Genomic DNA, 26,224 nt, shown 5'->3' on the forward strand with positions numbered 1-26,224 from the left:
TTCAAAAGGAAAACTTATTTAATTGACTACTGGAGTCATATCTCATCACATAATTCACACACATATGAAGTTTAAAAAATATATGATAATTATATAATTATATAATAAACTTATAGAAAAATTATATAAGGTAAGGTAAGGTAAAACTTTATTGATTAATTTTTTTTTCCAATAGCCAATACATACAGCAATTTTATATAAAAAATAAAAAATAAATCAAAATAAAATAAGAACAAGAACATAAAGAGAAAGAACAAAATGACACAATCTAAGTCTAAAGATAAAGACAAAGAACATAGATCAAAGAAAAACAAAGACAAAGGATACAAAGACTAACATAGAACAGAACATCCAGATACTCTCACTCCACTCCTGCCCCCGAACTCAGAATTGTACAATTTAATAGCCCGAGGAATGAATGAGTCCTTGAGTCTATTTGTTTTGCACCTGGGAAGGAGCATTTGTGCACTCATTCTGCTTTTCTGCATGTTGCTTATATAATTTCTTAGGGAATTTACCGTAAAGTTTAGCGAGAACTCTTCAGATCTAAGCTTGGATCAAGAGTGAAGAATCCCGAGCGACGGCGTTAGACAAGTGTTGCTGTAATGACAGATAGACCCGCCTTTTGTTGCTTCTGATTGGTTAATATTGCGTCAGGCCTTCTGTGATTGGCTACAGTTACGCAAACCGGAACAATGTTTTTTATTGTAAAAAGATCAATTTTGAGAATTAAATGGGTCAATATGAGCCTGAGAAAAACAAATAATAATTTATTTAAGGCCACATTTTAGTGTATTATATATTGGAGACATTCAGAGATACAGCAACCGGCCCCCGTCAATTGCATGTATCAACGCAGTTTGTGATGGATTGCGCATTGAGAGGTGAGGCAGAGCCTCACCTGCCTCACCTGACCGCACGTCGCTAAAGCGAATAGATGAATACATGAAATATTAAAACATATTAAACATACAACTTAAAATGCTAATATCTTTTGCCAGCTGATGCAATTTTTTTGTGTTTTCCTTAAAAACATGTTTTATGTGTTGATGGCTACATTACCAAATGTATTAAAACCTGTTAAATTGGCGTCAAATTAAAAAAAAGAAGGTAAAATTTTTAATGATTATGCTGTCTCTGGACAACACGTTGCAATTCCCCGCTCCTGCTCACAGAACCTTCTTTTTGTTTTTATCAAAGGATGTTTTTTTGTTTTTTTTCTTTTGTGCGAGTTCCAGCGAGAGAATTATAAGGGCTGGCAGAAGAAATGAAAGGGATGAGTCATCTTCTCAAATAGTATCTCATGTCTAATTCGTCTGACTCAACTCTGTCTGCTATAGTTCCACATCTCGGTGTTACTCCGCTGATGGCCAGCGTTGCTCAGGAGCAGCAGGTGTTATTTTCAGGCGGTAACTCAAAAACTGAGGTGCAACACTTTTACCCAAATTAGTGTGTCAAGGATTTATTATACAAGCAGATTTGTGTGTTAAAATTAATAAAAGAGTACAAAATGTTCTCATCAAAACGCTCTAATAAAACTTGTGCAGGTCCTAAGATAACCAGCTAGCGTCATTGAAGGAGATGCAGAAACAGACAGGTGACCTCTTCTCACCCTCTCAGTGTCACATTGTGACGCCCCGTGACCTCACATGTACGCCCAACATGCTGATGCATCCACTCTGCTTTTCAGCACGACGTCCTCGGCATTAGTGCGAGTGTTTCGGCTCCATCGATGGAGTGATGTGTGCCGTGGCATTGATGGAACATCTGCCCAATTTACACATTCATTACTGAGCGCAATTATCTCAAAACCAGGGAAGCACTTTACATGTGAAATTACACCTGATCTGGTTTAATGCTGCCTGTGCCACGTTCCATGTCAGCTTTTTGGCGATTTTTGCGGTGCGGAGAATTTCGTGTGTCCCAACACCTAAGCAATGTGATTTTCCAATTTGTCTTTTTTTCTGTTTTACCCTTTCTCACTTTTAAGACTGCACATTTCTTCAGGATTCACATTTTAAATCAGATTATTAACCTTTTTTAACCTTCATTATTGTCTATTATGTTGAGTAGTGCAATGTCAGGTTAAGTTTAACATAAAAATGTAATTCTATACTTCCTAAATGTTCTAAAAGTTTCTATATAGACAAGATACACTTAGAACAATAACCTAGATTCTAAATTCTGGTTCTTACTTTCAGAGCTATTCATCGTCAGGCTCCTCCTTACACCACTGATCTGATCCAGCCTTACACCCCAGCTCGGGCTCTGAGGTCTGTGGATCAGAATCTACTTATGGTTCCACGCACACGGTTCAGGACCAGAGGAGAGAAATCTTTTCAGGCTGTTGCTCCTAAGCTTTGGAACGATCTTCCTCTCTCTTTGGAGTCTACTGACTCCTTTAAGAAACATCTTAAGACGTTTCTATTTGTTCAGCCTTTCCTTGAATTTCTCGAACTCCTGTGTTGTTCTCAGTATTATCTTGATCTTTAAAGTATGTACTTTTTTGAGTATTGTTTTGATTGTTTAAGCGCTTTGTGACCCTGGACTCGAAAAGCGCTATATAAATAAATATTACTTACTTACTTACTAGATATGATGGCATTCAAATAAAAATAAATGTAATAGGATATAACTTTTTACTATTTTTGCCAATAAATGTTGTCAGGTTATTAATATGACTTAATGCTTTTACTTAAAAAAAAACACAAGTACAAGTGGGAAAGAAGAACAACACAGAGCTTACATGTCTGTTGACAGAGCTGTTAGTTCGCTGTTATTTCTTCGTTGCAGTTTTACAAGCAGTGAATTATCTTACTCCAGCCAAACACCAACTTAAATGAGTTTTTATTATTAAGAAAAGAAATATCAACAAAACAAACAAAATACAAGAAAGCTAATTGATCATAAAACTAAGTACATTGACACCTTCCAGAAACTTTTTTACAACATAATTTTCGAAAAGCCAAATATGTATCCTTAAGCTTCTATTTTACATGTCTCCCTTCTAAAATACTGAGGCCCCCAGCATGCATTGCAGGACTGGAGAGGTTCAACTCGCCCACTTTTTGAATGTTTCATGAAACAGCAGAGTAGTATTGTGTTACAATAATTGTATTGTTCTGGCGCCATGATCTGTTAGTTAGTGTGTCATAGGTTTAGCACGGTAAGTATAAAAGAGCTGCGCACCTCATAATACTTTATTTGATTTTTGCAGTTTAACCATTTTCCTGTCGCGTTAATACCAACTGCACCTCGATGTTCTTGTATTTACTGCTCAGGATTTAACATTAGAGTTGTTAGTAGTGACAGGCATGGCGTCGTCATGTGGAGATGTCATTCCAAATTTGAAAATGATGCCACGTTTCATTGAAAACGTGGATCACACCGACGATTATAAATCAGAGAGCGTCATCTAGTGGCCTATTAAAATGAAGACACTGTATCATGATACCTCATCAGCTGTTTCATGAAGCGTCATCAACGCATCAATAGTTTTTAGTGAGGTTCATGAAACAGTGTCATGTTGTTTAGAGGTCAGAATGTGGCGCCATCAGTTTTAACATTGTGTGATGTTTCAATAGAACAGTTGCTCGAAACAAAAGAAAAACGCAGGGACCGCCATCTAGTGGACTCTGAAAATAATTACAATGCTTCATGAAGCTTCATCAGACCCTCACTACTAGTTGTTACTGTGAAGTGATGAAATAACACAATGTTTTAATGGCTAATATTTTTAACAATATTGTTTTAAATTTAAGAAAAATCTACAATATCAAAGTGCATTGAAGTAATTAGTATTGTAGCAATGCAAGTTTAGAAAGAGAATGTAAATAATTGGATTATTATTAAGCAGTTTTTTCGAGTACTTTTCCAGGGAAACTTTCTATAAGCTTTTCAAGATGGTGGCTGTGATATAGAACACATCGACAACACAATTATTCCAACATGAAAGTTGTTTTATTGATCTCAATGTATGCTCATGAGTACTTTTCTTTACTGAACTGTATGCCTCACGTTATTTAACAAAACTAGATTCAGTGTTTCCTGAATAAAGAGGCAGTGAAGTCACTGCAGATGGAGAAGAAGCCGGTCTAAAGAAAGATGTCTTGGTGGTGTAATGAGAACGGGACTTGAGGGAAGCTGCTGTAACACAGCTAAGTAACCCGTCCTGAACTGTACAACCTCAGACTTTTGCAAAGTAAAAGTTGTGGGCTGGCTCGACTTTCCTACTCCTACGATCCTCAGAACTTTTTTTATTTAATTTTTTTTATTTTGGGCCTCAAAATATCAATAATGTTCCGCTGGCGGTCTTGAATATGTTAACGGGCTGCAGAGAGTCGACACTTTAGAGCAGAGGTGCACTCTATTTAATAACAGGAGGCCGGTGTGCTGGAGTGCACGTGGTAATTGGACTGTAAGAGCGCGAAAAGAAGTGCCGCGCTAATACATTCTTCTCTCTTAGCTGAAAGATATGAGTCAATATTAAAAGACATGGGCGGCACACGTGGAGCACTTGTGTCTATGTGCGGAGTTTAAATATTTAGTGACTTCCTGTGCAAATATTGGAGGGATCTGAGTGAAAAGGCAACAGAGGCTGTGCTTGCAGCTCCAGCTGTTACTCTCAATGCTGGAGAACCAAAAAAAACACCGCTTTATTAACTGCTTGTTAATGCAACATTTTTCGCTGCACATAAAGATGTATATCATCGTATGAAAGTCTCTGCATTCGTTGCGTAATGGCGGGAAATCCTCAGCAACTATCCCGCCAGAGGTCAAACATTAGCCTAGTTTGCTAGCGCTGGGCTCATTAGCCACAGGCTAAAGTTTAAAACCAGGTCATAATTGATAGGATCTGCACATTATTTCTTTCTCTTTTCCTGACCCTCACCCTTCCTGTGTCCTGGTTAACAGCGCCGGCTCACAACATGGAAAAATGTACGAGCGTCACGTGTGTTGGAGAAAGAAAGCTTTATCGTGACTCTTTATATTGTCTGCTCTCCCTAAATTAATCTAACGAAATTACTTTTTCTTTCCTTTAAATTTTGATGTTTGCGGTTTTTATCTGATCATTATTACTAATAAGATCCATGTAGGAATACGAAGGTTGTCATTTAGTCCATCGCAGAATTCCCGGTAAGGATCCGTAAAAGATTAAAAAACTTATCGAATCTCTGTAGATTAGATGGTTAGCGTCTGGAAGGCGTTTTATTTTGAATAAAAAGTACATTTGCATTTAACTCTTGGCACATAAATATGCTCATTTAGCAAGTGATTACTTAAAAAAAAAGCCTGTAAAGAAAAACTAGTTGTAGTTTTGATGTTTTTTATCTGAAGGTTTGTGAAAAATAATGACGTAATAGACGATAAACATTCCACTTGAAACAAAGATTCATTTTGATACACTTGTGGTATTTCCTGCCATAAAATAGATTGCCAATAAGTATTGTAATACAGTAAATTATAGTTTAGTATTTTATTTGAAGATTTACTGAATTCAGATCTTTATTTAATTATATTAGTATTTGGGGGGTAGTAAATGTTGGATCGGAATGATTGCGGTTAAAGATTTTGTTTACTTGAATACACTACAGTTTTTAACAGTTTCCCTCCCTATCCCGGGCTATAGGTTAGTGTTTAATGGACCTAACTACCGAAAAGTGGATTAATTGCTTCAAACTGTGTTGAAACTTGGCTGCTTTAGACCTGATCTCCTGTAACGGTTTGAGTAAAAAGATGTCGACGATGTTTTTGGTGTATCCAGTAAATGAAGGTGTTTTGGGATGGTACGTATTTAATAAAGTCATAAATATAATGAATATCTTTACATTCAAACTACTGTAAAAGTGTTGCTTTACATGTCACTGAAACATCCATTATGTCATTCACAAGGCTTCCTTCAAAAGTTCTGGGACTTTGATTGACATTTTGACACATTTCTGTGGAGCTGAAGGAATGGACCGGACACAAAAGGGGCCAGTTTCATAGGATGACCCTCATATAAATTCACTTTACCATGTACGCTCCTCCAGCCGCAGGCGTCGATGCTGTTGAACCAGCGGTGGGGGATGTTTAGGTGGAAGCTGAAAGACATTTGTGATGCACTATTTATCAATGTGGTCACGGAGCACACACAGTAAAGCAGTGTGTCTCAGTTCTGTGTTTAAAAAAGACATAATACCAAAGTTAATCATCTCTTTTCAGGCTCGTATTATAACGACATTGAACTCATTTCAGCATTTTTTCCGTCTCAATATGTGTGTTGGACTCACAACAGATGTGTTGTTGTGAGGCGTCATCCAGTGTAATTGTATTCCTCCTACACCGCACATTTAATTCTTCTTATACAGGCTCAGCTTCTGAATGAGCGTCAGTGTTTCTTTCATTCACAATAGTACGAGTCAGAGAATTAGCCCGTTGTAGGTGTAATATTGTTCCGAGATGCTAAATTGTACGTCGGCAACGTAGCCAACAGGAAATTTGAGCGAAAAACACTCATGGCAGAGGATGAAACGCAATTGCATGAAATTCTCCCTTGATGGTTAAATCTCGCTGAAATTATTTTGTGAGCAAACAGAAAATCCTCAACAATAAACCGAAAAAACTTAAAGTTTGCATCTTTTTTTCAGGGAGAATATGGTGGCATCTTATTGGAAACAAAGCATACATGGACCTAATATTAATGTTGAAATCCCACTTTTGAAGAAATAATAACAGCCGACAGCTTCCTTTTAATCTGTGTCTTCTACTTTTCATTCGATTTTTTTCTGGCTATTCTAATTATTTTCATTTTGGATAAATTTGTGGCTCTGGGACCACATCTGGATCCAACTAGTCAAACTATAAAACCTTAATTTAGAAATATTTAGAAAGAAAAACTTTATATAAATGTATCACTATAAAACTAAAACTTTGGAAAATATGTCAGAGAGCTTACTGACTTACTTTTAAAATATATCAGACTCATGTATATATATTTATGAGTACAGGATTTCTCACTAACTCTCGCTAACTTTTTTTTTTTTTTTTAATATTTCTGACACATATCTTGGTCTTTATTTCTAATGTATAACTGTCAAACTAAAAATGTGGATCTATATCTGACTGTTTATTTTTTGTATCACTACAAACAAAAAAATGGAAAACGTGTCAGCCATTTAACTAACTTTAAAATGTATTTCATTAAAACTAAACATTTAGAAATACCTCTGACCTCTAACTTAAAAAGAAGAAAGTATTACTATAAAATAAAAAATGTAGTGATTACGTCTGACAACTAACTGACTTTTTTAATGATTAACTAAAAAACTCGAAATTTAGAAATGTTTTAGACGACCAACTTTTTGTTTTATTTCTCATAACCCGTTAAACTTTTTATACAGCTTTTATTTGTCGTTTTTGGAAGCTATTCCCTTCAAGTAAATATTTTAAAAATCAATCTTTTTTTCCCCCAAAAACGTGACTTTTCATTACATTTCCACATGTTATTCAAATATATTTAATGATTAAAATGCTGTATTACGACTTTATAAAAAAGACAACATGGAATCAAATAATTAAAATAACAAGTCTAACTGTTTTTTACCTTCAGAGCCACCGTACATATAAACTCAATGTTTTATATATTAGAAACGTTTGAACATCACTTAAGTTTGAACATATTTTCTTCGCCATCAGCTAAATTCCCCTTAAGATGTCATTAAATTTGCAGTTTTGCCAGCAGTAGATACATTAAAAAAACTCAATTCAATGTCAGAGTTTTACTGACGCTGGACTGAGGCCAGGGAGGTCGATGAAGTCGTCTTTTTGAACTTGAAATTGTTTCTGCGGCTATTTTTTTATTCTCTTTTTTTTCCATGTCTCTGCATCCACAGCCATTCAAACCACTCTCCTCCCTCATCACCCCCCTCTTTCTATCTTCCGCTCTCTCCACCCCTCCCTCGCTCTGCATCCCTCACAGTCACCCCTCGCCATCCTCTGCCCGTGCACAAGAGGCGACACGTGTGTCTCTGCGAGCGTCGCTGTGATTGATGCGAGTGTCAGAGCCGGAGAGAGGGAACAACGACAGTGACGCGAGGAGAGGGACGGGGGTTTTTTTTTTTTTGCTCTGGATATGGCCATGTGGATGATGTTTTGGTTCTGGGACTGTAGCTGACCTCTTGGGAGTTGCATGTGTGCCGCGAAGTGTGACTGTGTGTGAGATGGGTTCCTCGCTGGGCAAAAGTCAAGCAGCCAAGAAAAAGAGGAAACAAACCAAAGATACCAGGAAGGCCAGACTCTCTAGTAAGGTACCCCGATTGTTTTTCATCATCTATCTCCCAATCCTTTTTATCCCCACGAAACTTTTTCTGTAGCAATGATTATTGTTCACCTTTGCTGATGTTGTCATGCTCTGCTGCGTGTTGTGTTGTCCTCTCTGATCTGAACCACCGACGGGATGTCAATCTCTCTTAGCTCCCCCCGTGTTTACTGTCCAGCCATGAGCTGCGATCACAGTGTTTATTGTCTGTCATCAGACATGTAGACAGAAAGACTATTCATCTGTTCTCGTCTGCATATCTGTGTGTACATCTGTGTGTACATCTGTGTGTGGGTCTGCGATCCTGCATGTATTAGCGGACGCGTAAATGTGTCGTTTACAACTTAGTGACTGGAACGTTGAGGACACTTTCTTCTAAATATGCTGCAACACAAAGTGGTGTGAAGCTGCTTTTCTTTGCTTTTTTTTTACATGTCTTATGGAGGTTTTATCTCTTCATGTAGTGACGTGAAGCAACCATTTTTTTCTGAATGTTTATTTAGAACCTGCAAATGGTAAAATTGTAAATGGTTTTAATAACATCACAATTGTTTAGATATATTTTCACTTAACTGTTGACTTAACTTGGGTTGTACCCATAAAACTGTGAATTAAAATAGATTATTTTGCTCCAATTAAAGAGACAAACTTTTAAGATTTTACTACAATTATTTAAGTTAGATATAGTTCAGAAAATACTCATCCATTAATTGTGATAGAATATTTAGTGGTGGCATCTCAAAACAAAAAAAACAGAGGCTCCATCCCTCTCAAATGATTAATCAAAAGTATATTTTTAAAATAATTGTGTGTCTGGGTGATATACGTCATCCTCGTTTTCTGAACAGAGAACAAAACCTTCATGTTTTTGTTGGATAAAAACCTTAAAACATTTTTTATAATAGTTTCACTGGAATATTATTATTGTTTTTTTTGTTACCACCATTTCCTCCAACATGAAGCTACCTCAGATTTTCAGTTATTAATTTGTCGGACAACATGTCGGATGTACTGTATATTTTTGTAAATATATGATTTACCATCTGGATCCAGACTTTATTTTGAAGGAGGAATGACTTCTATTAATCTTATTTAAAATTTAAGCCAAAAAAAGGTTACAAAAGCATATTAGTTAGTATATCTCACAACAAATAAAACAACACATCACAAATGAGTGTAAATAAGGCAAATAAAACATTATTTAATATTTTCTTTCTATTTACAATAATATTAAGTTGCAATAAACTGTATTTACGCACCAGATCCAGCATGAGGGTTTGCGTCAGCGTTTTTATAGTTTCCTCACCTCACTGGAGGGAGACGGAGAAGAAAAACGAAGCAGATGTTCAAAACCACTCAGTCGAAAATCTGAGCCGCGAACACCTGATGTGATCATAAATACCATAAATAATATCCTGCAAAGTCTCAGATTAACTTCACTTTTTTTATATCATTAATATCACAAAAGTCATTTAACATTAAAGTTTTTCTCGAGCTCCACTTGTTGGCGAGTGGAACGTGCGTCGTCATCCATTATGACTCTTCACGTCTCGCTCCATTACCTAAAGTCATCCCGCGGTTGCAGGGGGGGGGAAGAAGAAGAAGAAGAAGAAGAAGAGATGCCATTAGAGATGTTGCTGTTCACGCTACACAACAGCTAGCTTAGACGGCTTCATTCTAGGTCAGCCGGTATGAATGGCTGAATTGGACGCCACAGGCGGAGAGTACAATAGAGTGCTGGTAATCATATGGCTGAATAAATACTCGACCCACACACTGGCCCGTCTCAGCCGTGAGTCGCTCTGCACATGTGCCAGCAGCAAAGCTACCATGCAGGGGAAACCATTCAGTTTCAGCTGAACGTCTGCTTTATAAAGACACATCGGTCTGCGTGGTCACTTTTTTTTCTTTTTTTTTGGCTCCTTTTAACTCTTATGATGCCGAGAGCAGTGTTGGGGAAAATTCACTTTCAATGTAAACTAGTTCAAAGTTCAGTTCACCAAATTTAAATGAAACTAGTTCAGTTCATAATACAAACGCTTTGAAAGTTCACCACTCCAAGAATGAACACGTCCATAGCTCTTGTGTTTATGTATGTTGATGCAAGGTATTATTTTTCAAATCTATTGCCACCACCCATATATAACCACAGATAGCAATTATATCTGTTTTACACGTTAAAAACATATTTCATTGTCATAACAGAAACAATTCAACATTTATTGTCCGTATTGTAAGAAGACGCCCATAATCTTATTTAGTGTAATGGAATTCAGTGTAGAAATTAATGCATGAAATAAATATCGATAAAATTAGATGAATAAAATCCAAAAGAATAGGTTACTTTTACATTAAAGGCCAACTAATGTGTAGATTTAAGTATGTCTTAAATTGATCTTGGACTCTATTGTATCATCAGTATGTGTCCATTCGTATACTCACATACTCTTTTCATTGAAATATTTAGATTAGAACATGTGATTAAGCCCCGCCCACTGAAAATACTTTTTTTCTGGAGATAAAATCTTTTTTACCATAACCACACCCACTCTGCTGTGATTGGTCAAGCATCAAGTTTTGTTACCTTGCGTTATCAATCCCGGAAGTCTCTACCTCCAAAGGACTCGTTGCATAAACAAAGCGGGACGTTATTACAACTTGAGGAGTGAAGAACGACATTATGTCATAATGTATTACACTCTCGTAACCTCTCGTTCGTCGATATTTTAGACGATAACTTTATAAAGTAATAAGTTCAAAACCTGCTCATGATGAGAGACTTACTGCGTCTTAGAGAGGAAGATTCAACACTTGAAAACCGAGTTGGGTTTTCACATTAGTTGCCCTTTAGAGTTGGCATATAAATATTAAATAACTGAAGGGTTCATGATCCAGATTTGAACCCTAACGATTCAGGGTTAACATCGGCGCAGCATTTCTTTCTATTCAGTCCACAGTAGCAGTGATGTGTTCACGGTCCTGAAGTGCACATTTTCTTCTTAGAAGTTGGCGGATAAAGGAGTAAAGAAACGTACAAGTGTAACGTCCTTGTCGATCTTGACGTAAAACTGATTATAGGAGGAATTCTTCATACTTTGTGGAGTTTGTCTTCTGTGCAGTACATGTTGCTGTAGCCCTTCTGTTTCTTGAGTAGATGTGAGTTTCAAGGACATTAGAATGAACGCACAATTATTGTGTTACATGTTCAATTTTTGTTCTCCTTCATAGTAGTCATAATAATACTAGTTCATCAACTATGAATGAACTTGTTCAGACAGAACACTGGCCACGAGTGTGTGTACGAGTGTGTGTGTGTCACATGACTGTATCCGATTATTCTCCACCATGTATTTGACTCTTTGATTGAGACGACAACACACATTCCTGTGATCCTCCGTAACAAGCAGCGACGCAAAGACAATAGTTTGATGTGACAAGCTTCACGATGACCAGGCTTCAGAATCTCAGAACAGATTAAAGTTGTTTCTCATCATTCGATACATTTCCTTGTCGCCATAGCGATATCTGTAGAGCGGAAGACTCTGTGAACTTAAAGATAAACATTCTTATTTTTATTTTATACATTTTATAACACAAACAGACATGATCAGCCGTCAACCGGACGAACATGTTTTATTCAATATTCATATGATGAATAATTTAGTACTTCAGGAAGAAAGATCCTAAAATATAAACCTTGTACATGTTCAGCCCTTTAAACTGTGCTTTTTGTTGCAGCTCTGTTTGTAAGGTATTGTTGATAATGGGACTAGTTAGTTGGTGGTTGAAGTTATAAGCTAGAAAATAAAATCTCACTCTCTGAGCTGCAGTAGGAGAACTACTATTTATCAACAGTACTAAGAATGTAAAATTTTATTAATTTCAGAAAAAGAACAAGAATTTATTTGAGACAGAAAATAGTATTGATGTATTTTTACATTTTGAATGAAAAAAAAACAACAAATAGTTGCAATTAAAAGTAAGCACTGAGACGGGGCATACTTCCCCCAAGTGCCCGATTGCTATAAAAACAAAGTAAGCTAACTCTGTTGTGATATTCAATTGAGGTGTTTGGCTAACTGCAAAAAAATAAAATAAAATCCTATTAATTCTCTAGATGAGGTTGAACTCAATGTAAATTGTTCTATCTAAAGTGTTAGCCATCTTTCCAGGGTGTCCCATCAGTCACAGGAGAGTTGCTAAATTTCATTGGTTCAATTCTATGTTGTGTTTTAAAAAGCCAAGCTTTCCATTGTTGCTTATTCTGTTCTTCTAAGCTAGTCGAGTGAACAGCAACGGTGAGAAGCCATACAAGTGAAGAACTTCTGAGCATTAAGAGCCAGTCCTGAGGTTTATGTTAGTTTTGTATTTTTTATTTTATAATATATATGTGACCAAATGCTTAACGTGAAGCACAAAGGAAACATTGATGCAGACTTGTTTGCTGGACATAAACCATGACTTAATCTGTAGTTAATATTTTACCTTTTTGTGGAATAAATACTTTGGCCATGTCAGGAATTTTCTGGGATGTTTCTGTGCGGTTAAAAACAGAAGCCTGGCGTTTCAAACGTTCATGTCACCGTTACTAACCTAAAGAGATATTTGAATACTTGACTGCCCACACCTGAGCGATTGAATCGACTTTATTTTGCATCGTTCTTCAAGCATTTTTCTTTTCAAATGACGAAGCTTGCCAGGGCTTTATTTTTGCTGGACAAAACTGGACTGCCATTGTGGTCAGAGGGCCGCCCGGATTTGGTTGTTTGGCAGAACGTCGCATAGAAAAAGTGCTGTGTGTGTTGTTGTTGCGAGGGACAGAGAATGCAGCTTTTGCCTGGTGCTGAACTTGAGTCCACTCTGTGATGCCTGGATGAAGCTTCTCTTGATTTAGTTTCGATCATTTGAATGTGAAGATCCACTGCTTGTGGGGAGGATTTACTCTGGAGGCGTCATGCTGCTGCAGAAAGACCGATCCAGCAGGAGTCGGGCCAGACAGGTTAGACAGAACATTACTATTGAACGACTCGTGGGATTGTGACTAAATAAAGATACATGTTTGAGTGGCAGAAAGAAGTTTTTAGACGTGTGACTTAACAATATATTTCAATCTATTATTACAATGGTGCATTTATATATCTTCAAATACATTTGAACGGTTTATTCTTGTCTGTTACTGCTGTATTTGTCCTATACTGTATATATATATTTTTTATATATATATAAACAAACTAATATGTGTCAACTTAGATGTACTGGATTCTAACAAAAATGTCTGAAAATACCTGATTTTCATACTTTTAAACATTATATTCAAAATTTTTACATGCTTAAGCTCCTCTGGTGTCAACTATTAAAACTCTCTAAGCGTATAACAACGTTGATAGGAAGTGAATTTAAAGGATTCTGTTTACTTCTGTTTAAACAAAAGTGGTTCACGTGCCAGTGTTTGCTTGTATTATGTGCAGCATTGACTGTGTCAGCAGTTTGTATACAGTCATGTGAAGCTGGATCAGGACGGAGGAATTTTGACTTTTCAATCTTTGTTTTTCTTAGTGTTTGGCTTTTTTTTTTTATTATTCTATAATTACTATTTTAGGTCAAAATAAACTCATTTAATAGATACTTAAACAGTTTTTTCGAATAAAATCAGTTGTAATTAGTAAAATTGTTGCATCTGTGACTAGCAAAATACTTTAATTATGAGTAAATATGTTGTATTTAGTTGAAAAATAGTGAACAAAAAATTTCAGCAAAAATACTGGTGATTGATAATTAAGAAAAAAAAATCGTGAAAATATGCTCGATTATTAAAAGTCGAGGATTTACAAGAGGCCAGAGACATGTTTGTTATTGCACATGCACTCAGGGTATTTCTTGTTTAAAATAATCATTTTTTCGTCGCAGTCGATTCAGAATACAGTCTATCTTATTGATTGTACACACTAAACTGATTGTAAATTGCATATTATTGATGAGTTTTATGTAAAACATTTTTTAAATTCCTAGTAGGTTCTTCAATTCTTCTTTAATTTTGTTTTTTTATTATATACGTATAAAATAATAGTTATTTATTTTGGAATGTCTAGTCATTCTTTGATGACTTATATTAAAATATTTCACCTTGAAAAATGTAAATTTAATTAATTTTAAATTTAGAACGGTTCTGCCCAATATAAATCAATATGGGTAAAATTTTATCCAACTGTTAATACAGTGCTTCTTTTGAAAAGTGATTTTGGTTTGCTCTACAAAAGACGGAGCTTGTTGTGTTGTTCATTTTTGTACTCTAGGTACTCTAGTTCCATCCTATACTCCCATAGCAGGAGTTAATATGTTCCACAGGTTTGTGAGTGTCCATGTTGTGGCTCTTGTCCCAACTAGCTGGGATTGGCATCATCTCTCTCTGAGCCTTTTAAGAGAATAACTTTGATTGAATAATTGTTTTAAACGTGGCTTGATTTCTAGCCTGTAGCTTCGAGGATTTGCTGATATCATTGCAGTCTAAGCTTTAATTGACCTTAACGTGTTTTAACAGATTTAATTCAGCATATTTCAAGCGTTTGCAATAGAAACTGACAAATAGAGAAGTGCTCAACATTTACACTGGTTGTTTGCTCCCCGTCAGTAAAGCCTCTGGCCCTCGAAGCACAGTATCGGGATGTATGCTTAATGATTTTTTTCAAATGCGCTATAAATATCGCCGCGAGGTCAAAAGAGTCAACCGATCACGTGTGCATACATTTCTAACTTTCTTTCCTTCCACTCGTAAAAAGGAAGTCACGCCCCTGTACAGTTTCAGCTACAGTTCAGATGTGTTGCGTTCTGTTGCCATGGTAACAGCACTTTCATCCCTCACCATGAGTGTGCGAGAACTTTTTTTTTTTTTTTTGTTCCTCCTGCTATAAATGATAAATAAAATGTGTGTCTTTTAGTCTGTTGAATTATGAATCCAAGTGCTGCTCTATGCCGCTGTGTGCCATCGAGAAAATCTGGTTCCAGAGTCTGGATATTGGCGAAGGTGTTACGTTACGCACAAGTGTTTGGATTACTCAGAGATTTATTTTGGCTCTTCATAGCAAAGGTTGAAGATTTGGCCTTTAAGAAATCCCATTATTGTGGTTGAAGTCTAATGCTGTCAGGCAATATCGTGGTGTTTTTGTAACACCGGGCTTCACATGTAAGCCTGTTAGATCTGGATATTCCTGGAGAAGTCGTTGCCCTCAGCAGGCACACGTCAGACGAAGTACAGCGGCGAGAATATCTGGAGTAGACGGAAGAAGCAGCAAACTTTACAGTCTGCAAATCCTGGATGATTGCTCGAGCGCTTATACTGCATTTAGATGTTCCTAGTTCACCACATGAACACACTGATGACTTGGCATCCATTTTTAAAATAGGAGCGTCACATTTATTTATTTTTTATCAGCACTAACATGGTAATAAGATTCATATAAATAGTCGCTAAAACACATTTCTATCTTTCAGGGACACAGCTCTGCTGTTTACCTAATAATGATTTCTGCTTTTGAGCCTTCATTTCTTCTTTTCTATTGACTTACTATATAATTATTTGATTTTCTGAGAGAAATAACACCTTTTATCTTTATCTTTAGACTTAGATTGTGTCATCTTTCTCTTTATGTTCTTCTTCTTATTTTATTTTTTATTTATTATTTTTTATTGTTTATGAAAAATTGCTGGCTATTGGAAAAAACAATAAAGTTTTACCTTACCTTACCTTACCTTTATTTGATTTGATTTTACTACTGAAGTAGTTATTAAAAAGCTCCTATTTATTTATTTTTAAATTTGACATTACTTGATTTTACATTATATTTAGATATAATAAAAGTTTTTTTTCTCAAAAATAATTATTATGACGTGAGAAAAAACCACTTAAAATCATCTCTCAATATACTTGTAAAGACATGAAACACTTGAAAAATAAGGAAAAATGAAGGAAAGCAGTGAAAATAAAGTCCTATATCAAGTGATTTTTAGATTAAACTTGTTGTCAAAAGTAAATGAGACATTAAAATAGTTGTTTTTTTAATCACATGATGAATATGATGGTTTTACTCGGGGCAGAGACGCACCTACCCATGATAATTACTTTAATTTGATTTAACACACAAGAAGCCGCTGTGCTCGAGTCTTTTTTATTTTAAGTAAAAGCTTCACTAAATCATGTGAACTGATTTCGTTTTATTAAAATTATTAACACAACCCTTTGTGATTTATTCTTTTCTCCTCAAGATTTCCATTTAAAAAGCAAAATTATTCTCAAGTTTAATACCTTGAACTACACAATCCTGACGAGAACAAAAGAGAAAACTGTTTTCATCGGGACATGAAATAGTTTTTCATTATTTTTATTTTGTACTTCAAGCATCAGTCAACATCTCCATCAAAGCTCTTCACATCTTTTTGTCTTGGCTGGAAACAGTAGTATTTGGCTGCGAAGATCATTCAAATCTGCTGTTTATTTATCATTTCTGGGTTTTAGGTCATTTATGGATGATGTAGTGTGTATTCCAAACTCGGTTTTAACATCTTTTAACAACACTTTTGTTGTTGTATGTGTCGTCCAGTTCAACAACATTCAATATTACTGGAACAGGTTAAACATGAAAAGCTTCTTTACTAAGCTAGTATGTTAAGTAAGTTAGTTTATAGCCATCTTTAGCCACCATACTTCATTATTAATTCTCATCACACTTTGGCCACCACCATGATCCATCAAACAGGCTTGCGTCAAGGGACGTATGGTCTTGCCCAAGGACACTACGGCAGCTACTGCGATGCAGCGGGAATTGAAAACTGGATTTGAAGGCAGTATGTGTAGCTTCAAACCGTATGAAGCTGGTGGTTTAATTCTCTATGGACTATGACTGAAGCGTTCAGTGACAAGAGTTTCGTCAATGGTTTTGACTGAAAATTCAGCAGTAGTTGACACCATCTTTACTTTCTCATCCTTTAGTCCCCAAACATCTCATACTCGCTCGACTATCCAGCCATTTGTCGAGTCTAGAGCATCATAAAAAAAACTATAAACTTAATGTTTGCTGTGCCTTATTAACAAATGCTCAGAGTGACAGTAGCTCAAGTACTTCACGAGAATTCCACGTCTATTTATTCTTTTGAATTGAATCCTTAAACAGTCTCATCGCTTATTCAAAGTTTGGTCTTAGAAGCAACATCTTTTCTAAAAAACGTTGTTTTGTCCACTAAACTCGAAGATAATTGCAGGCCAGAGGGAAGAAGTGATCTTCCTTCCTGGTTCTGGCATCCAGTTAAGACGCTTGTATCACTTCACTTTCTCTCCTCTGGTCCGGAAACGTGTTCAGGAACAATCAGTAGATTCTGATCCACAGACCTCAGAGCCCGAGCTGGGGTGTAAGGCTGGATCAGATCACTGATGTAAGGAGGAGCCTGACCATGAATAGATCTGAAAGTAAGAACCATAATTTTAAAATTGATCCTGAAAGAAACTGGCAGCCATTGAAGAGTTTTAAAGATGGGAGAAATGTGAGTTCTTCTACTATAGCGGGTCAGAATTCTTGCTGCAGAGTTCTGAATCAACTGCAGGCGAGACAGCTCCTTTTTGTTTAACAGGAAAAAAAAACTGTTATAATAGTCTAAACGAAAAGAAACAAACGCATGGATTATAAGATCCAGATCGTGTAGTATAGAGAAGTAATTGATTTAAACTCAACCCCTGAAAAGGTTTCTGTCAATCACAGCAGTAATTGAAACCATAACAGTCGTCATCACTCACCACACTGTTTGAACGTCTTTGTACACATTATCCCAAATTAACCACACAGGACGATTAAGATGAGCCGTTGTTTCTGGAAGTGTGTTCAGCTCTCAGCCATCATCCAAGTTTAATGAGATCATCTTACCCTCAGCACAGATTAAAACTCGCCACTCGGGGTAAAAAAAAAATCATCTTTAATCCTTTACAGTTTATGTTGTAAGCAAATATGTTCAAACAGATGAGATAAATCTGACATGATATAGAGTCAAACAATTAGCGATGGAAAGACATCTGTGAGGTGAACCAGATCAGCGGCTTTTGGATGGATGTGGAATGTTCGGCTGAATGTGATAATGATGATGATATGAAACATTACGTCTCCTTTAATAACATCAGATAACGACAGAGGCAGCAGTTTATTACTGGAGAAATTAAAATGATCATCTCAAACCCAAACTGATGTTACACTGAAAACAAATATGCTTTTTATTCACCATTGGATTTTATAGATGTACTCGTGCATTTAGCATCATATTTCTGTTTATTGTTTTTACTGTAGTTTTTCACATTAAACACATGTTTTACTTGGTCCTTATGTAATACACTTTGTGTACTTTATTATTCATTCATTCATTTTTTCCCAAGAGTTCCCAATCAACCTCTGTATGTTTTTGGACTGTGACCCGAGTACCCGGAGTATATATATATATATATATATATATATATGCTCCCATAAAATAGTAGTTTGTGAAAGCATATCGTTTTTTTTCTGACATTTTAAGGTCATTCTCTGTAACCAGATTTTTCTCTCAACCCGTAACTTTTCTTGTGTGCACTCTTTTATGAATGAATGGGTTTATTTGGGTTAAAATAAGAAACACTAAAATCACATTTTCTCACCACAAACCTTTATACAAACTCTGTAACCGAAAAAGGAATTGGCTGAAACCATGCCTTATTTTTGCCTATTGTATGCCTGCCAAACCATAAAATAACCCAGATTATACAAAGCAGAAGAAAAACACACGCACACAAAAAAAAATGTCTACATCCAAATAAAAAAGCCCGACAATTGGGAAAAAAAAAAAAAAAAGTGTTACAGATGCACCAGAGGAGCTGCTCAAAGTGGATACAAACTATTAATACTAATATTAAGAACTACTGTTGTAGTAATTTTTAGATTTCCGGTATTAAACCAAAGGGATACTTTTGGGAGCTTCTCTTGCTAGTGCAGGTAATAACACTTTCAAATGTATGTATATAAAGTTAAATAATTATATTATTAAGTTATTATTATATTATAATTGAATTTAAACTTAGCCTGTGGTTAATGTTTGCATGTGGTTTCAAACATCACACAATACAGTGTTTGCCTGGCAGCACTCATTAATTCAACATAAATGACTTGAACATTGTAGTCGGAGTGACACTTGTTCGAGTGTTTAGCATCATCTCACTCTTCATCCTCACGCAACCCCATTCGCTTGTTTTTGGCATACGATGTCATAGTGTTGCATATTTAATGTCTACAAGCCTCTGGTACTTCATACGCTACTTCAGAGTCATAAATTAAACAAACGATTCACCGATAAAAAAAAGTTGCTTATCCAAAAAAAAAAACGTTTCCACAGAAGTGTGATGGCTTTAAGTAGGTTTTACTTGATGGTATGAATCTTGTCACTAAGTGACTTCTTGGCCCAATTCACACACTTTCATCTCTTATTTTGGAAGTGGAGCCAAGATTTCTTGGTGGAGTTCAGAGCCAGAATTTTTTTGTTTTATCTTCTGTCAATCTAAAAAATCATTTGCGTCAGCGATATAGATGACATAATTGGTTTGAAAGGAAAAACAAGGCAATACAATATTTACTTTGCTTTCAATATATTTGAACTGTTACATGTAAAAAAAAAACATGCTTTTCCTCATTTATTTCTCACAAAATAATTATTAGAAAACCTCCGCAGAAGTAAACAGTTACATTTACCGCTGACATCAACAAAACATCAACAATAATTGAATATAAATATATAGTATTATTATTTAGATAGTGTGAATGTAGGTTTTTAATTAGTTCACAGGATAGAAAAAAGGGATAAAATGATTATCATGTTATGATTAAAACGTTTTATTTTATTTTATAGTGGCTAAGAAAGAAAACCATTAAAAGGTTTTTGTTATTTTACTTAATAAATAACTTAATAAAAACATTAACATGTCTTAAATCATGTCCACAATACATGGTTTGATTTTATCTTACTTTTTGTATTTTATCTGACATAAGTTTCTCATGTTTGATTCAATTCAGTAAATACTCATTTTCGTATATAAATTATTGATGTGTTTATATGAGGAAAAAACGTTGACCCACACATACAAAAGAAAGTTCTTATCATTAAATAGAGTTTTGAAAACATTTAGACAAAATTAAACAAAGATTTCCTTTTTTTTATCAATATAGATCTGGTCTAAATAAATATGTGGGAGAATGAATCATTAGAAAAGAGGTTTCTTTAAAAACATAAATAGTTTGTTGTATTAAAGAATAACTATTTTTCCCAGAAAAGTTTGAAATAAAACAAGTAAAATATCTAAATCAGCAAATATTCTATGCAGTTTTCGGAAGATGTTTTCCTTGCAAAACTCTTTGGATGACCATGACCTGGATGAGTGACACATCTCAGATAATAGGAAAAAAGTTGCAGAGAATCATTTTGAGAAGTCACCGACATGACATCATTACCGCTAACAAGGAGTGGCATTGAAATGTTAATTAAATTGAACGACTCAGAAGGGATTTGATTTGGAGATTTTTTTTTTTTGTACAGTCGATATGGCTCCTCATAGCAGCTGCTCTGTTCAGAACTAAGAGTGAGTTGCTTGAACAGACATGGTGAAGATAAAACTAGATGCTGAGTTTTAAGCCTGAGAGGTGCTAATCTTGGGGAACATTTGTGTTATTTTTATTATTATGATTATTAGCAATTTAAAAAATAAAAGTAAATGGATTTGTGTAGTCAGATAAAATGAGGACCTTGGAGGGGGTATGTAGTGTGCCAGTGCCTTTGTAGTTTTTGTTGAATTAAACAAAAAATTAAATACTAAATAAATGTTATCTTATATCAGTGGGGGGAGGGGGGCCGTCTCTGCTAGCCTAATTTTTGTTGTATTATTGTTTAATAAAAGCGATGCAATGTGTGTCGTGGCCATGGAAACCACACAGACTGTAGTGGGAGTGATATTTTTATATCATGCACTGATGTTCATTTGATGATAAACATCTAATTGACCTATAACTGTACATGGTCAGATCCCTGTGGTGTATAAAGAACATTAAAGTTATATTATATTATAGTTATTGTGAGGTGTGTATTCATTCAAACGTGCGCCGCTGAAGGCCTATGTATGTGTGAGTGCACATCCCGCCACTGTCTTATATTAACTCAAATGTGTCGTGTTCATGACTCATTGAAACACATTGTGTTGTGTGTTGACTATAGATCATTGAATAAATAATTCTCTTCATAATCAGTGTAACAATGTAATTGATATCTCTGGCACCGAGGAGGTTTTTGGAGCACACGCTGTTTCCAACTGTTTAGTCATCACGAGGGGTCCCCCGGGGCATCGCTGTGACCCACTGGCTTCCCTCTGTTGTGACACGCCGGAGTGTGTGTGTGTTTTATGCACCAGCTCCCATTAGGCCAGTGTGTCATCCTCCCCAATAAGCATGATCTCGGTGTGAGCCCTGATCACTACTCAACACTGCGTGTACTACAGTCCAGCTGCGAGCGACCAGAGGCTGTGTATCCATGTGGGTAACCAGTGTGTGTGAATGTAGGGCAGCCTCAGCGTCTGACACACATATGCACACGCTTGTATGCCATCGCACATGGATGCACCGCAGCTACTGAACCGGACATTTCGTGTGTCACCTGCTTTTATGAAGCCATGAATAGCCGGCCGATTAAAAGAAGTTGCCGGAGAGAAAAGGGATGGAGGATGTTGACAGTGAGTTAGAGGAGAGATGGCAAGAGAGATGTTCTCCCGGTTCCTCGCTTTTATCAGTCAGTGACAGATTCTTTCTTTTCTTGCTCAGCGACCCAAAAGCTTGAACTCCGGTCCATGCATGTGGCGGGAACGTCTCTTGATCCGAAGATAGTCGATGATTTCTAACATGTTGAAAGTCAAGACCGAATCGTAGCTAGCTAGTCAGGTTAACAGAGGGCCGACTCATTAAATATGCTGAGGGGAAACATTATATCCTGTCATCGTTGCGAGGGGCTGTCAAACGACATTATATACCCTTAATATGACTGAAAAATCATAACTATAAAAGGAAAGTAACTAGAACTAAATCTCAGAATTAACACCATTATAAGGTGAAATTATGATCTTTAATTATGATAGTGAATTAAAATGTTACTGTTTATCCCTTCATTTTATATAAATGATCATACAAAAATCCTATTAAATCTTGTAGGTAAAAACTGATTAAATTGTTCTTTCAATCTATGTTCAAAGACATGCTCACAAACGCACGGATAAAAAGAAACTACAGCCCCAAACAACTTTAACAAGTTATATTAAGATACAAGTGACTTATTAATAATACAAAAATAAAAAATGTTAGCTTTCTGCCAGATATGTTTTTACATGATAGTATCTCACTTTTATTCTTGCTTCCACTGCGATTGAGGGGGGAGGTCAAATTCAAAGCATGGACTACAATAATATATGAACTAGGGATGTTCTGATTTCGAACAAAATGACTGAAAATAAAAGTACTTTTTAAGCCTTAATGAAAGAAAATTATAAATAGTCAGTAATTCAGTCAAGTAGCAGCTGTAGCCTTGCTATCAACTGATCCCTCTCACGTACAAACAGAGACAATATTGTGAGTGTGGAAAGTTTCAATCCTAGAAATATTACATAGTCAATGGGCCGATCACCAGCTTATGATCAACTTGAATGAAGGACAGCTTCTGTAGCTGCATATGAGTGACTAAACTTTAGAAACTTTAGAATCGAATATTTGTGACGGGCTATTTTTTTTCAACAAAACTAGCTGTTTGACAATAAGATGTGTTAATGTTACAGTATATATTCAAGGCGCTGGCTTTGGTCTTGGCATAGATGTAAAAAAAAACAAAAAACAGGATCAATCTCTAATATAGACAACAAGATAATTTTATAATAATCCATATATTTTTTTAAATGAATCTTGGATTGACAAATAAAAAAACTTTAGATTTCATTCCTCACTCTGTAAATAGTAGATGGCTTTTACTTATATACTGTAGAGCTTTATATGCTTTCCAGCACCAAAGTACTTTATACAAAGTATCACAATTACACACAATCACACACGGGTGGGAGTAGGCCGTGACGCGTCATCATCAGTAGCCATCAGGGTAAAGTGTCTCAGTGACACACAGCAAGTATTTGATCCAGTGCTGGGATGGAACCTGCAACCACTCCATCTGTACTTTGATTACCTAGAAACTCTATTACATATTATTACCTGATAACGTTGATATTACAAATCAATTTATGATATTTTTAAAGTACATACTACTGTTAATTGTTATCTACTATAATGTCAGAAACTATTTTTATTTCTGCAAATTTGAATTCAAACCTTTCATCTGACTTGATCATATACTATTTTAATGCCAAAATTTTCCCGAGTCAGTTTTTTTCCTGTTTGAATCTGTTTCATTCATTTGGAGAAAACTTCTGTTGGAAACTCAAAGAATGCCTTTTGTATCGAGCCTACAAATGTATAGTTGAGGAGAAATCTCCTCTCGGATGATGAGCAGGGAAGCACATCGTGTGCAGAACATCAAGTGAAGCTGAAGGTTATTTTCTTGGAGTGATAAGTTGGTAAATTGTAGATTCTAGGAGCTGATTGTTGCATCACATTCTCGCTCTCCTGCTCCGTGATGAGAATCTGTTCCTTATCTCTTCCTTCCTCCTTTTATTCTTTTCTCTCAGCACGCAGAGTTTTCCTTTTAGCAATTGTTCAAGAAAGAAGCTGCTGAAAATGACCAGTCAGGCTTTTTGTCCGGTTAAATATGTTTTAAGTTGTATCCAGAGTACATGTTTAGTAGTATTATGTTATAGTGTTTACTATCAAAGTATTATACCATATTAAAGTGTAAAACAGAGACACAAGGTAAAGCTTGTTTTATTTTTGATATTGTTGCTTTTAAAAACAAACAAATAAAAACACACTTTACGACAACAAATGTAAAAAGAATATCTTTTTTTATTCTTTTCACAATTGTAAATGCTCTTCCTTTTATTGAAGACCATTTCTGTTCTAACATCATTTTATATATATCTTTGCATTTTACTCCATTGTGAAAGCAACAATATGTACAATTTTTACATTTTATTAAATGTTTAATTTTGAACAGTCGGGACTCGTGTATTTTCTTAAATTTTCATTGTGTTTTCATAGGAAGTACTGAGACCTTTGGAAGGTAGCAGAGAGATTAAAAAAGAAACTTGTCAAAACTTTTGTTTTTTTTACTAAAAACTAGAACCTTTTCCACAGCAAGACGAAGAATCCATGGCATTGCATAGTCCCTACTCCAACACTAGGGGGAGACAAAAACACAATTTCAAATCCTACCTATTAGGTCTTTAAGAACCATAAAAATCTAGAGATTTTAAGACCATTGAAAAACATTGTATTAAATCAGCATCTACTGTAAATCAGATGTAGGTGAAAAACGTAATTATAAAATATACGAGTAGGAGAAAAATGTGGAGGTTAAGGTTAAGCAGCCGCTCGGCGACTCATTTAGTATAAAAGAGTAAAAGAGGAAAAAAGAGACGAAAATGTGAAATGTGAGCTGAGGAAATAAGCAGTTAAGCGGAAAAACATTTTCCATATTCACTCGAACCTCCTTAGTCTCGTTCACTTTTACCTTCAGACAATTTTATTATTTCAGCAGACTCTGAATGTTGCATCGCAGTCATCCGTTTCATCTTCCAAACTCCCCCCAAAATAAATAAATAAATAAATTGAACGCGAGAGTTTTGTTTGTATTTCCCTCCTGATTTAATTTTCATAATCTGAACGAACGCAATCATATCGTCTTTGGCAATCATGGCAGGCGAGCTGGAATGATGAATAGAGATTAATAAACATTTCGACTCCCCGTCTCTCTGCTCAGAAGACTTGCTGCAAGATTTTGCTCCAGCAGGGAATGTGACAAATCATGACATGGACCCTTTTTTTTTTTTTTTTCTTTTCTTTTTTTTTCAAGCACGAGAAGAAATAAATTTGCAAGACTTCAAAGGAATGTACAGAAGCTCGGCTGCAGTTCATAAATAAAGATGCTTTTGCTTCTCTGAACAAGTCAAATGAGGGAATATAGGTTTAATGACAGATGATGATTGAGATATAATTTGGGGAAATGGCTTATTGTCAGCGTAGTTCGATTTTTTGTTCTAGTAGTTCAGTTACCTCAGGTTCAAAAGTGTCCCTGACTATGTTTTGTCAGTCGAGGTGACAGTTTGCTTTAAACCGTTGGTCCAGTTGCTGTCTAGTGTCTGGCCGAGTACGTTGAATAAATGGGGAGAAATGTCACTCAAAAATAAGGAAGGATGTCTTTTTTCTAGAACACTTGTTACTGTATGGCTTACAATTCTCTTTACACCTCAATTGCTGCCACCAATGATTTCAGTGTTCTAAGAAATAAGAAAAACGTTTTGGATGCTAACGTGTAATTCAATCTCAACTGCCATTTGTCTCTCTCTACGCTCTCTCTCTACACTGAACAGATTCAAATTTCCATTTTCTAAGAATATTTTTAATATTATTTACACTCCCTATAATCCCCTTGTATATGTGTGAAGTACATTTACCCCTAGAACTTGACATTCACTTCAGGTTTACAGATACTGACAACAAATGGCTTTAAATTATTGCAGATTGGTTTTCAAACAATGATAATGTTTTACTCAGCCTTATTCAATAAACCATTCTGTATTTGAATTCCGGGAAAATCGCGCTTGTTTTGCTATATTTATTTTATGTCTGACTCTGAAGGATTCATATCCCCTCTTTGTTTAAACATCCTATGAAGGTCTATTGTATAATGTATAAACAACACATTCTTATTCATGAATAAAGCATCACAGTAGATTTC

The 26,224-nt window shown here is 35.6% G+C and overlaps 1 protein-coding gene across 8 annotated transcripts in view; it reads left to right on the top strand.

Annotated features, from left to right (window-relative positions):
• The window catches only part of shank3a (SH3 and multiple ankyrin repeat domains 3a), a 156,827-nt gene that overhangs the window by 43,859 nt on the left and 86,744 nt on the right, over positions 1–26,224 (top strand). Inside the window, exon 1 of one of the 8 annotated variants that reach the window (XM_087797544.1) lies at positions 8,032–8,288. The exons of 6 other annotated variants lie outside the window; for them this stretch is intronic. In XM_087797544.1, coding sequence (XP_087653670.1) covers positions 8,202–8,288 — 87 coding nt within the window. In that variant the 5' untranslated portion in view covers positions 8,032–8,201. Of the gene's footprint in view, positions 1–8,031; positions 8,289–26,224 lie in introns of those variants that run through there. One more of the 8 variants, XM_087797547.1, reaches the window with a different exon arrangement.

This window comes from Callionymus lyra, chromosome 8 (genome assembly GCF_982586985.1).
Source record: "Callionymus lyra chromosome 8, fCalLyr1.hap1.1, whole genome shotgun sequence".
NCBI lineage: Eukaryota > Metazoa > Chordata > Actinopteri > Syngnathiformes > Callionymidae > Callionymus > Callionymus lyra.